Here is a 13,774-nt window from a genome sequence, read left to right on the forward strand (position 1 = left end):
CGGCCCGGGCCGCAGGCGACTGAGACAATGGGGTCGGGGACTGGGGAAGGGGAGTGACCCCCTTCCTCACCTGCCCTCCCAACACGCGTACCCCCGACAGAATTATCCTCCCTCCTGCAGAGTCCGGAGTAATAACCCAGTTTCCGCTCTGTTCAGGGGGACTCCAGAATTTCTGGGGGTCGACCCCCGCTTTTCCCCGTTCCCTAGGCGAGGGGGTTCCATAGACTCCCGGCCGCGCTCTCCGCTACCCCTGGCGCCATCCCAGCCCCCGCCGCTAGAAACTCGTTGGCCTCGCTCGCCGCTCAGTCGTGGAGCCAGGGCTTGCGCGTGGACCGCGCGTCCCGCTCTCAGCCGCGTATCCGGGACTCCGAAACGCGCGGCTAGCCGCCCCCTCCCCCACCGCCCAGACGGGGTGCGACCGCCCACGTGTCGCCCCTAGCCCAGTCCAGTCCTTCCCTCGGGCTCCCGGAGCCAGAGGATCCGGAATGAGTTGGTCAAAGCCGAGGGAAAGGACCCGGGCGGATCCGCTTCCCCCTCCCCAGGAACGGAGGGAGGGGGTAGAGGCTGCCGCCCCCTCCCCTAAGCTCCCGCCCCTCGCTTCCCCGTGCGCGGAGCGGAAATTACCCCCTCCCCCCGCGGGTCTGACCTGGGGACGTGGGCGGGGCTTCGCGCTTAGCCCCCCCGCCCTCCGTCCCTCTCCCGCCTTCCCGCCGGGAACGGAGTCCTGCACCCCAAACAAAGTTAGGAGACCCGAACCTAGGGCCTAGAGAGCTGCCGGCGCTGTCTGGGTGGTGCGGGCGCTGGAAACTCCACCTGTCTGCCCCCGACTCAGGGAGGGAAAAGGGGACCATTCAAATCACCCGGTCACTCCCTCCCTAAGACCTCCCCCTTCGGTTCGCTCGGGTTAGCTCTAGCTACCACCCCTCTTCCTTCTCTCCCACTGTCCCCCTCTCCTGGGGTCATCTCCGGCCAGTTCCGCGCGTTCCCCCTAGGACCCCGAAACGTTATCATTTATCATTTAACAGCCGGACCCCGGGTGCGAACCACCCTTTCTCCCGTGGGGATCTCGAAACATGATTTCCTGCGGCTTTCTCGTTCTCAACTGGGATCCCCCGTGTTCCCAGCTACTTGGTCCCGCGCTCGTAGGGTCCCCCGGTCCTGCATCCCCGGAGGCGGGGGAGTTCCAGGGGGCTGGGGTGGGGAAAGCGGAGACCCCCCCCCATTTAAACATCTAGGGAAAAGGTGCCTTGCTTTTTAAATCACCAGCTCGTGCGACCCTCTCCTGAAGACCCCAGAGTCTTCGGCTTCTCTTTGTCTATCTCGGCCGTCCCTTGCTTGTCAGTCGCTAGCAGTTAACTGGGGTGGGGTGAGTAACCCCGCCCGGCAAAACGAATAAAAAATAATCGTACATTTTACCCTTTAAGACTTGGGAGATCTGGGCTGGACTATCCTCCCCCAGTTCGGACTGGGGTAGGGGGATGGGTGGGGGCGGGGCGCTTCCCTAGAGGCCAGGTTCTTGCAAAGGGGGAAGGGGCGAGTAGAGCTTCGGGGACGCTGCCCCACCGTCCTAGTTTACCCCGGGGGTGAGTTGAGTTACCCACCCTCAGGCGGGACATTATTGGGTTTGGCCGGAGGGCCGAGGGGCCCTGTGGCGTCGGGGGTCTTCCCCTACAGGGTGGGTGGGGGCTGTCACCACGTGGCTTCTCCTTTTTTTTTTTTTCCGCTCCATTTTTTTTTCAAGTCGATTTTATTTAGAGGCGGCGCCAGGGCGGCCGCGGAGAAACGTGACACACCAACCCTCTCGGAGGGGTTTCGGACCGAAGGGAAGGAGCCGCGCCGCGTCGTCCGTCTCCCTGCGCGCCGCGGGCACTTCTCCTGGGCTCTCCCCGAACTCTCTCGCGACCTCTGCGCGCCCTCAGGCTGCCTTCCCCGCCCTGGGCTCCGGACAACTTCTGGGGTGGGGTGCAAAGAAAGTTTGCGGCTCCTGCCGCCGGCCTCCCCGCTTCTCGGCCTAGGAGGCTCGCCGCCCGCGCCCGCTCGTTCGGCCTTGCCCGGGACCGCGTCCTGCCCCGAGACCGCCACCATGAACAAGCTTTACATTGGCAACCTCAACGAGAGCGTGACCCCCGCGGACTTGGAGAAAGTGTTTGCGGAGCACAAGATCTCCTACAGCGGCCAGTTCTTGGTCAAATCCGGCTACGCCTTCGTGGACTGCCCGGACGAGCACTGGGCGATGAAGGCCATCGAAACTTTCTCCGGTAAGAGCACAGCCATCTCCCGGAAAAGCCACAACGGGAGCCCCGAACAACGGAGACCCGCACCTTCCGGTTCCTCTCCCGCCAACTCCTCTCTTCCCGGGCCTGCGGGGCTTGGCCTCCGTACCCACCCTCGACCTACCCGCTTCGATGCCCCCTCCCTCGCTCTACACCCTCCCCACCCCCGCGCAGAAACATTCGGGATTTCCTCCCAGCCTGAGATAAGAAGCTCTGGCTTCCCCCATCCCTCCTCCCCACCGACGGGGCGGGAGTCCCCAATGGCAGTAGTGGGGGGTGGGTTTAGGGACATGGAGATGACCCCCGGCTGGGCGTTATTTCCACGTCCAGCCCCTCCCTATCCGCCAGTGGACGGCCCCCCAGCTGGAAAACCCCGGCTCCCCTTCCTCAGTCTTAGGCCTTTCCAGGCGTGGAAGGGGTCCCCGCACCGCGGGCGATCTAGCCGCTTCGCGTGGGGAATGCAGCCCTCCAGCAGGACTTGCAAGGAAGGGGGTCCCGCCTCCCGCCCAGGGCCTGGGGCTTGAGCCATTTTGATTTGAAAGTGGGGCGTGAGCGGGGTGGCGCGGCGGCGGCGGCGGCGCCGGGTCGCCATGCTGCTTCCCGAGACGCCGAGGCTGGGCCGAGAGGCGCGCGCGGCGGCCGCGAGGGACCCTCCCCGCCGGGCCCGGCTCTGCTCCCCCAGGTCCATGCCTTCCCAGACCAGCCCCGACAGGTGACCGCTCTGCGGCCCAAAGCCTTTCTTCCTGGCCAACAGAGAAAAATAAAGTTTAGTTCTGCACAACGCCTCCGTCCCCCGCCCCACTTTCTGAGGAATGGGGAGCCCTTTCTCTCCCGACTCCTTCTCCCCACATCTGGGAGCTCTATAGCCAGCGCACCCACACAAATAGACTCCCACCTTTACCAAATCGGGCTTCCAGAGCTACCCACTCCACAAGCCTCAGTGATTACATAAAACAAAAATTTAAAAATGAATAATAACGAATTTATAGATTCCACCATTCGTAGAGCAGCCTTTTTCCCATTCTGCTACGGAAGCCACTGCCTGGATTCCTAGGAAGATCTCGAAATCCCAGTAACTCCTGAATTACCCTGGTGTCTTTCCCCTTCCTCTTCCCACCCCCAACCCCTGTTGACACTCTTATAGTAATTTTTTATTTTTTATTTTTAGGGAAAGTAGAATTACAAGGAAAACGCCTAGAGATTGAACACTCGGTGCCCAAAAAACAAAGGTAGGAAAGAGCTCTTTTCTCGGGGTGGGGGGCGCGGGGGTGTGCTGAGAAGCTGTGTTGAGGGGTCCATAGCGTCTCCAGTGGAAGAAACCCATTACTGGTCTTCCCACCCCCAACTCCGGATGTTGGGGGCAGGGAGGGAAGATTGGCCAAGATCTTATAATGGGTGGTTTACAGCTTGTAAAAAAAAAAATAATAATAAGTTGGGGCTGGGGTGGGCTATAAGATGTTAGTTGTAGAATTAAAGGGGAAAGAAAATCAATAGAGGAGAAATCTTGTGGAGTTTGTTTAAGCTGTGGGGCCGTTTTTTTGTGGGGAACCTTAAAATCTTTGGAGTTCAGACTCATGGCGATTTCTGCAACTTCGTAGCAGGCCTCATTTTCTGTTTTTCTCACTTTTTCCACACCATAATTCCTAAGTAGATGGCCCTTCTACTCCCGAAGCGGAGTGGAATGAGTTTCTTGTCCCCCCAAAAATCCCCTTTTGCTTGTACTTTATTTATATTTCTGCAACAAGCAAAGTCTTTATTTCCCATGGACCCCCCCCTCCCCCATCCCCAATCCCTCACATCTCACATCATCCTCCTCCTCGACTGGATTTTCCAAAGAATATGCCTTGGCTGTACTATCCTTTTCGAGCCCCCCTACCCCCACTCCTTCAGCCCATTGTTAAAAGGGGACCATCTGGGGTGAGAGCTTTGTGTTGAGGCTGTGAGCTGGGGCTCTTTGGAGGGTCTAGAACTCCGTGGATGAATGGGTGTGTGTGTGTGTGTGTGTGTGTGTGTGTGTGTGTGTGAACTCCGTGGATGAATGGGGGTGTGTGTGTGTGTTCCAATACCCTATACCCTCCGTGAGTGTATTCCAATACCCTATACCCTCTGTGTGTGTGTATTCCAATACCCTATACCCTCTGTGTGTGTGTTCCAATACCCTATACCCTCTATCCTCTCTCTTCAGCAAAATGGGGTACCTCCATCATGTTTACTGAGAATTCATGGTGGATTTCAAATCTTCCATTGAACTTTGAAATCTTTCCTTGAACTCTGGATGGGAAGTATACGGGCAGTCTTTCTACTTTCTCAAATCAGACTTTAAACATGTTGACAGTGTAGAGTTTGCTTTCATGTCCCTAGTTGGAAAGCAGCCCCCAGTAAATCTTTGATCCTCCTCACCCCCCATTTCAGCTGAAAACTTGGTGCATTTCAGAATAGTCTCTCTGGCCTTTTCTGGGTGGGTAGGTGGGGGGTGGTGACTGCTTTTTTGGGGGAGCTGTTGAGAGGGTCTAGAAAGTTCATGTGAAATGATCTATTTAGTGGCTTAGCTTGATAAGTAACTTGGAACTATTGTGTCTATAGATCAATATGGCTTGTTACTACGTTTATAGAGCTTGCGATTTAACTTCAAATGCTTGAAATAACGTGTTATTGGAAAGGCAATTAGAGTTAGGAGTAAAGTGGCAATAAAATGGGAAGGAAGAAAATAAGCCTTATTTTAAAACATTTTTTGGAGATGTGACTAAGGAACATACACTGACACTAGCAGGTTTATTGAGAAGGATATGAATGTTTGAACTGAAAGCTGAGTGTTGGTGAAAAATATCCAGAATAAGTAGAATTATAAAATATATGGATTTTTTCTTTTGCTCTTGAGGATGGTTTAAATTTTAGGGAATAAAATGAAAAGCAAGAGAAATAGCAAAACGTGATGAAATGGAACTCAAAACATTTATATTTTAATTTTCATGGTGCCCTGTATTTATGGATCTTTTTCCCCAAGCCATCTGCTTGCTTTTAAGCCATTTCTAGGCTCCTTCAAAATGCATTACTGAGGGCTGTTTTTTGAGTTGGAAGGGAGAGGGGGTTTGTGAGAAGACTGGTTAAAAAAAAAAATCTGTCCACACCCATATTAAATTAAATCTTTTGTGTGTTCTCCCCCTTCCTGAAATAATTTTTTTAGCCTAAACATTGAGTCAATTGTGTTTTCTTTGCTTTTTATTTTGGGTGGTGGTAAGAAGGCATTTCATTTTTCTAGAATGAATCAATTTTTGAAGTCTCAGGATTTAAAAAAGAAAGAGTTTGTTTTCATTAAGTCAGTTTGCTCTATCATTTTGTGTCTTTGAGGAAGTATGTTGTGGTATGTGTCTTTAGTCTGTGTCTGAAAAGTATTTCGTCAGTTAGGTTCCTGACTTTTTCAATCATTTCATGAATGTGTAGAACAGGAACTAGTTAATTATGAGTAACACATTCTAAGTAAAATGAACAGCTACACAAATGATATTTTGTGTATACATACTCTTGTATTTTCCTTATGAACTTTCCTTGAGGCATTCAGTTGCAAATGAATTATGATTTCAATTTCTAAGATAATTTATAATGCCCAACAACTAAATTTTTTTTTTTAAGAGGGGGAAATCAAACAAAAGATATGCTGTAGCAGTACCTCTTAATGTATTTTGTTCTCACTTTGAATCTATTTGATAAATATAATTTGTACCTTTTTAAGGATTCAAGAGACTGAACACTGTACATTTGAACTGAAAACAGCAATTAGCTTGAATTTTTTAAATGAGGTGGTATTAAATTTCTCAGAGATCACCTTCTCAAACCCCTTCTTAGTGTTGGAATTTGGTTAACAATTTGTGCTTTTTTGTTGAGAATTTGTATATGTTCACTGCCAGATACTGGGACAAAAGAGAAAAACCAAATGCATTAAAAACAGTTGTGGAAAGGGCTTGTGTATGTTTTATTCTGAGAGACTTAGGAGTAGTTGAGGTAAAGGGGTACCATTTTAGTGTGACTTGATTACTTTTGAGATATGATTTGCTTTTTAAGGGAATTAAACCTTTGTTACACTTGCTACTTTGGTGTGCCTTTTTCTAGAAGAATGTGATCTAAAGATAGCATATTCACTGTCAACTGGTGTCCTCAAAATAAAAGGTGTTACTGTTAATTAAGAAAACAGTGAAAGAGAGGCACTGAATTCTTTTTTTAAGGTGAAATGTGTTCACATTAAAGAATTCTAAGTATGAAGATTTCTTCAGGAAGATTAATGGTCCTTTCCTCTAGGTTGACTTAAAATGAGGTGGGCTAACTTTGCCTTAAATTTCCACCTGTTAAACAACAATTAGTTTTATAAGCCATTCATAAAATTGAGAACTCTCAAAAGAAAGTGTTGCAACTTGATTCCTAGTTTTACAGTTTAATTTTTTGAAGTTAGCAGCTTTAAAAATCTGTGAAGGGATGTCTTATAAATGGCAAAATATTTTAAATTTATTTTAACAAAATGATTTGTTGAGGGACTGAAGAAATCATTGGATCACTAAATGTTTTCCAGATAACCTAAAAATTGCCTTCAGAAATGGATTTGCACTTAAGGAAAAAAAAACAACAACCCACCTTGTACTTTAGGGCTGAAAATGAATGAAGAGGGGTTAAAAAACAAAGGAATGAAAACTACTAGAGCGGGAGGGTTTTCAGACACTTTTTACTTTTAATGGTTGTAATTATGGATTAGTATCCAAATAAAAAAGAAAGTTTTTAACTCATGCAAGGTAAAAGATACATGTGACTACTATTCAAGAAAGCTTGAAGTAGAAACAATTGATTACCCCTTTAAAAAGTTTTTCTTACTAATGTTAGGTTAGAATTTTTTGTTTTTTGCTTTACATAAGTGAAAAAAATGGTTGAATCCGAAGTTTTTGTGCACTGTTTGGAGGAAAGGTGGAAACTGGGGTGTGTTCTTTACCTATTTTAATTTCCACCTAACTTTACAAATTCATAAATTATGTTTCCTTCACTGCTGGTAGAAATGCTTAGCTGTTCTCATTTGGGTGGTCAGTATTTCAAGATGAGACTTTCCTAAGGACAGTGTTAGCTGACTGTCCCTTGGAAGAACTGTAGGTTTCCAGAACCCTTTATTTTCTGACCCAAATTAAAAAGATGAAATTTTACCCTAACGGTTTCTCAGATGGAGAACTTTATAGTAAAGAAGGGGAAGAATTGCAGTTCCCATTACTAATTTATTCAAAGTATTGTTAACTGTTCAAAAGGTAAAGTTTTAATGGCACAGCTTTTGGTGGAAAAAAAAATTCTTAATTATGTTTCAGAGATGAAATACATGACATTAGCAGTTGGAAGAATCTTGATTCAAAGGTTTTGAGCTTCTAATCTTTTAAAATTACCTTAATATGTATCATTTTAATCTATGTGTGTGGGTACTTTTAAGACTTACTTTTTAAGAGTGTATTTATACTATGATGTATAGCAGCCAGTTGACAAAGATACTATTGAGATACTCTAGTGAGTATACAATTTTAAAACATTTTAAAATTCAGGTCTGATTTAGTTGAGTGAGAAGTGGGGAACAGCAAGTGCTGTTTGTTGAAGTTTAAAGGTTTTGTGAAGAGTTATTTATTGGTTAGATCTGTTGATTTTTGTGTGTGGCGTGGTGTGGCGGTGGTGGTGGTGTTGATGGGGTTGTTAGAATTAATGTATGAACCAAAGGCATTTGAAGAACGGACATTTTCCCAGCTGTTACAATTTAAATTAAGTCGTGTCGTTCCCCATCCTCTTTCAAAAGAGTCTTGAAATGTGGCTAATGTCTTCCAGAACGTGCAGCTTCGAATTCGGGATAGGAGTGTTAGGAAGAGAAAAGAGGAGGAAAAAAACAACAGGGGAGACTGGAGAATCAGACGAGTTAGTCCCGGCGTGGAAATTCCAGACGGGGAGCGGGGAGGGAAAGAGGGAGGGAGGGGAGATACGGAGTTGGGTGGATTTCCCGCTTCCCTTTTAAAGGGGAGCGACTGAAGGCTCACAGTTACCACTGGGGTCAGAGACGGGTGGTAGACTTAGCGCAGGGCAAGGCTATATTTGCTTTTGGTGTTGCCTGCCTTCCCTTCCTCTTTTCAAAAAAAAAAAAAAAAGAAAAAAGAGAGGGAGAAAGTCTCAGTGGTGCTGGAGGCTCTTCCTGGAGCGCTCGTCCCGGCCCGGCGGCTTTAACCTTCCCCTCCCGCCCCCGCGCCAGTCCCAGTCCCAGCCCCAGCCCCAGCCCTGGCAATCTCGGCTCGGCTCGCTCTGAGGTGGGGCTGCCCGCCTGCCTTCTCTTAACAAGCCACTGACCGAGAACATCCGCTGGCCTGGGTCTCCAAGGAGGACTTCCCCTCCCAGATCCCTGAGACCCCAGGAGATCCCAGGCTGTTTGTGGCACGCCTTAGTCCTGGGAACCCCTAGATTGCAAACCTCGCAGCAGATACCCCACGAGAAGCTCACCCCCCCCCGCCCCCACCCACCGGCTTGTGGGCTGTAGACCCTTTCCAGCACCTGGGCTGCCTCGAGCTCTCCATTCTAAGGCAAAAAGCCAGCGGGTAAACGTGAAGTGAAAAGAGGCAAGGAGAGAGGAGTGGGTAAAAGGAAAATAGGACGAGAGAGTTGGAGAGAAAATAGAGGTGCAAGTAGCTGTTGCTCTCCCAGTAGCTGGGGTCTTGGGTTGTGAATAGAACCTTAAAGAGTTACGTGCCAATTTAAGTAACCAGCAATCTTTACAAAATGAGCAGTTTGTGTCTGTCCACAGGTTCCGAAGGCTGACCAAAACAATAACAGGCAGTAAGAGTAGTCAGAGGTTCTATCCATGGATTTTGTTTATCTTGTGAAAGAAAGACAACAGGCCTTCCAGTTGGCCACTGGCAAGGCTCTGAGGATATTTCTCAGGGTCTCAGCCAGTGTCTGATTCCATGTTAGTATAAAAGTTTTGCACCCCATCCATTTCCACCTTTCCTCTTCTCCCCATACCTTTTTAAATGCCTGTCAAAACAAAAACTGGAAGGAAAAGTCTCCCAAACCTGTACTCAAGAAAGTGTATGCTCATTTGGTTATTGATAGTTTGATTTGGTTAAAAATGATCCTGTAAGATAACACTTGATACACACCATTGCAAGGAGGCAATGCCAACAGAAAGCTATTTAGTCCCCAGGTGGTGACTTCATTCTACTAGGACTTGGATGGCTCTTCAGATTTTGATCAGAGGGGACTGTGTACTTAATAGTGGATAGAAGGGGGTGGTCATCCTGTTATTGAAGTTTATTGCAGAGCCAGCTTTGTAAGCCCTGCTTCCTACCTTGCAGCACAGTAGGTTTGCAATAATACAACAGGCTGGAGCAAACTTTTGCCCTAAACACAGTCGACTGACATAAAATATGTGTTGATTACAGGTAAATCACAGAAAAGTAGATCTGGACCTCATATTTTTAATACAGTTGGAAAAAACCTGATTGCAACACCCTGAAATGTAACTGTGGCAGAACAAACACGATCAGAAATGCAGTTCTTTTGCAGAAGTCCAGGCTCCCAGGAGCATGGCTGGTCATAAGCAAACTGCTTTTGAATGAAATCAGAGCAAACAGCTGGATGACTAAAAGAAGTTTTGAGTGGATTGTGCAGATATTTTTGATACCCCTTAGGACAAGTCTGGTTATTAGACAAGTGGCATTTTGGTGGCTGGAAGGCACATAAAGGATGTGTCTGATATGGGATGGCTGGTAAATTTTGCTTATAGTTTAGAGGAGGGCTGTGGACAAACATCCCATAATAGAGGAGGCAGGAGAAGAGGGGAGGCTCTCCATTTTCTCTTTCCCTTTCTACCACGTCTGGTTAGTGGATTCTAGTTAATCCTTTCTACATTTCCTTGGGAAAAGAGGGTTAAGGGATCCTACCCACCCCCCCGCCCCCACACACACAAAGACAAAAAGGGAGTTAAGGATAACTTCAAATTTTTTATTTCATTTTGAATTAATTTCAGTTAAAAACTCAATTACTCATTCAGGCCAGGCACGGTGGCTCATACCTGCAATTGTAGCACTTCTGGAGGCCGAGGCAGGCAGGTTGCAGGAGTTTAAGACCAGCCTGGCCAACATGGTGAAACCCCATCTCTACTAAAAATTAGCCGGGCGTGGTGGTGCAAGCCTGTTGGCTACTCAGGAGGCTGAGGCAGGAGAATTGCTTGAACCTGGGAGGTGGAGGTTGCAGTGAGCCGAGATCACACCACTGCACTCCAGCCTGGGCAAAAGAGTGAGACTGTGTCTCAAAGAAAAACAAAAACCAACTCAATCACTCAGATGTTTTGGCCACTTGAATTGGAAAATAATAAGTCTGAGTGAAATTTGATTGGATAGTTTAGTTTAGTTGATTGGATATAGTTAGGATCTTTAAGTGGAGACATCAGAGAATTCAGAAATATATGTGTAATGGTTGTTTGTGTGGTCCGAGCTCTTTGGCAAAGAAGAATGAGGAGGAAAAGAATAATTCCAAATTCTTAAGGCTTCAGGAAGGAAGAAGTGCGGTTAGAGTCTTAATGACCTACTCTAGGTTCCCCACTCATCCTTTACAGGGGTCTGGAGGAAAGGTCTTCTTCCCAGGAGAATTCAGTGTTTAAAATCTTGAACTCAATTCCTGTAACTGTAAAGAAGTGATCCTAATAGTAGTACACAATAGCTCTTATTGTTATTATTTTGTTGTAGATATTGACTTCTCTCCCTCCTGCCCTGGCCATTGTTTATCCTCCTTTGAAGCTTTACAGTTCTATGCTACCCTGCCCCATAAAGCTGTGGTTAGCTCTGTGAGTATTAGAACTGATCGAGTGTATAGATGCCCAAAAATGTGTCCATGAGAGGTTGTCTTTGAACTGTGTGTGTGTCAGCTTGGGGTATATATCTAAGGCACTAGAAACAGTGTTGGATAAACATAGCAGTGATGGATCTGTGTGTAGGGTGCTTTGGTAACTCCACCTATATGTTGAAAGGAAAAGCCACCTCTTAAGTGGAGAGAGATGAAGCTCACCAGGGCAACCCCACAGAGTCCCTAGATTATGGATTCTCCCAGTACATTCTCTGAGACAAAAGGCTTGGAGAGATGAGGCAAGCATGGCGGATAATGCTACTAATTGTTCATTAGGGGAAATGGGCCATTTATTCTGTTACCATTTATGCCCTGAACTTGGTCCAGGTTCTTAGCTGAAATTTCACACTTTAGGTGAAATTAGGTGCATGTAGAGTAGGGACATCAGTGAGAGGGGAATTACCCTAACTCTGCGTATAAGGTAGGTGCTGTAAGAATTCAGGATGAAGGGGACTGTATGGATCCTCTTGGGGGTCTGAGGAAGGAAGAAATGAGAGCAGCCTCCCCCATCCACTTGGTTGGCTTCATGTCCTGCTTTTGGTAAGCTAACAAAGTAGGCATTCAGAAACTGGGAATCCCTAGATGCCCAAGGGGTGACTGCATACATTGCTCCCTACTTCTTCTGCCCCTGTAATGTACTCACATTCTCTCCCTGGTTCCTTGGTCTGGAACCAGTCCCCAAAGATGCACTCAGAACCCACCTTTATTCCCATTTCTTCATTTCAGCCCTCTGCTCAAAGGCTGTGTGCCATAATTCAGGCATATGGATGGGTGCATACACATACATACACACATGTCCACAGCCCCAGCCCTGGGAATAAGAATCGAACCTTCTTACTGGGATGGGGAGGAAAAGGGCTTCCCATCCGGATGTGGTTTTCAGTCTTTTAACAGGCTTGTGACTTTAATCAGTTACTATAAAGGATTTTACAATTAGTTTATGCAGAATGATGTGTGTTGCCTCTTTTCTGGAGTGGCATTTGGGATCGCTTGGGGCTCGTCAACTTTCCATTAGGGACTCTGAGGAGGAGAAAATGAGGGGAGACAGGAACTGAAATGGGAGCTGTTGGGTGGAGGAAACTTGTTGAGGATGTCTATTCAAAGTTAGAAATATTTATTCTACTTCCTCCTTAAGGTCTCTAAGTTACTTTGGAGGAGAACTCTTAACTGTAATAGAGACCAGTTGCGTTGGCAGGATTTGGAGATGAAGTTCTAAATTAAAGGGCAGGCCGGGTACAGTGACTCACGCCTGTAATCCCAGCACTTTGGGAGGTCGAGGCTGGTGGATGACCTGAGGTCAGGAGTTCGAGATCAGCCTGACCAACATGGTGAAACACTGTGTCCACTAAAAATACAAAAATTAGCTGGGCGTGGTGGGCTGGCGCCTGTAATCCCAGCTACCCTGGAGGCTGAGACAGGAAAATCCCTTGAACCCAGGAGGTGGAGGTAGCAGTGAGCAGAGATTGCGCCAGTGCTCTCCAGCCTGGGTACATCTCCAGGAAAAAAAAGTAAAAAAAGTAAATTAAAGGGCAAAGATAATTCTTTACAGAGAGACATGGCTGTTGGTGGCTGCAGCCAGTGTATTCCAAACAAGGACTAGAAGTACTAGGATGTTGGCTGAGGAAGCAGCTAGATTCAGAAGAATGCACTCTGGTTAAGAGTCTTCCTGCAACTTATTTAAAATCTAGCAGACTGAGATCATGTATAGGATTTTCTTCCTCTCTATATTATTATCATTTGGTTGAGATATGCTGCTGCTGCTGTTGGCTTTCTGGAATAGAGAGGAGTGATTCCTGTCCTGAATGAGCTCTGGGTGTAGGCAGGAGGTGGAACAGAATGATCGTCACAAACCTAATATTTCTGTGAGATAATCTTTGTTCCACTCTGCTCTTGCCCCTCTTGCTGGCCACCTTGAATGAGTAGTTTCCTTTAAACTCTAACTAGAAGAGGAACGCTGTCTGTCAGAACCCCATGGTTAGCAACCTGTAGCCTGGGAGTGTGTGTAGGGTCCTTGCCACTCAGTCACTAGTTGTTTGCAAAATAACTTAAAAATAGATATTTACAATGAAAAGCCATGGGAGAAAACATTTAACAAGATGCTACAGGCTTCTGTGATAGCTTGCATATTGCTGCAAAGATTAGTACCTCTAATGTATTCATCTATTCATTCATGCGTGCATTCATCCAGTTACTTTTATCTATTAAGAGTCTACTATTGGGTGATATGCCATTTGCTAGGTATTAGAAATACAGAAAAGACCTTGATCTTTCAGTGCAGACTGAAGGAAATATATATTTTTTTGTTTTTGTTTTTTTTGAGACGGAGTCTTGCTCTGTCACCCAGGTTGGAGTGTGGTGGTGCAATCTTAGCTCACTGCAACCTCTGCAATGTGCCTGTAATCCCAGCTCCTCCAGAGGCTGAGGCAGGAGAATCACTTGAACCTGAGAGGCAGAGGTTCCAGTGAGCTGAGATGTTGCCATTGCACTCCAGCCTGGGTGATAAGAGCAAAACTCTATCTTAAAAACAACAACAACAAAAAATCATTTTTAATTGTAAAATACACAAAAAGGTTAGCCATTTTTAAGTATATAGTTTAGTGACATTA

General features: G+C 46.8%; 1 protein-coding gene across 3 annotated transcripts in view; it reads left to right on the forward strand.

Annotated features, from left to right (window-relative positions):
• Positions 1-1,721: 1,721 nt before the first annotated feature.
• Positions 1,722-13,774, forward strand: part of IGF2BP1 (insulin like growth factor 2 mRNA binding protein 1) — a 58,401-nt gene continuing 46,348 nt past the window's right edge. For 2 of the 3 annotated variants that reach the window (XM_012451821.2, XM_012451823.2), the window contains exons 1-2: positions 1,722-2,258; positions 3,442-3,502. In XM_012451821.2, coding sequence (XP_012307244.1) covers positions 2,084-2,258; positions 3,442-3,502 — 236 coding nt within the window. In that variant the 5' untranslated portion in view covers positions 1,722-2,083. The remainder of the gene's footprint in view (positions 2,259-3,441; positions 3,503-13,774) is intronic. The other variant, XM_012451822.2, reaches the window with a different exon arrangement.

This window comes from Aotus nancymaae, unplaced genomic scaffold (assembly GCF_030222135.1).
Source record: "Aotus nancymaae isolate 86718 unplaced genomic scaffold, 86718_ANA_hifiasm-v0.15.2.pri h1tg000072l, whole genome shotgun sequence".
In the NCBI taxonomy this organism is placed as follows: domain Eukaryota; kingdom Metazoa; phylum Chordata; class Mammalia; order Primates; family Aotidae; genus Aotus; species Aotus nancymaae.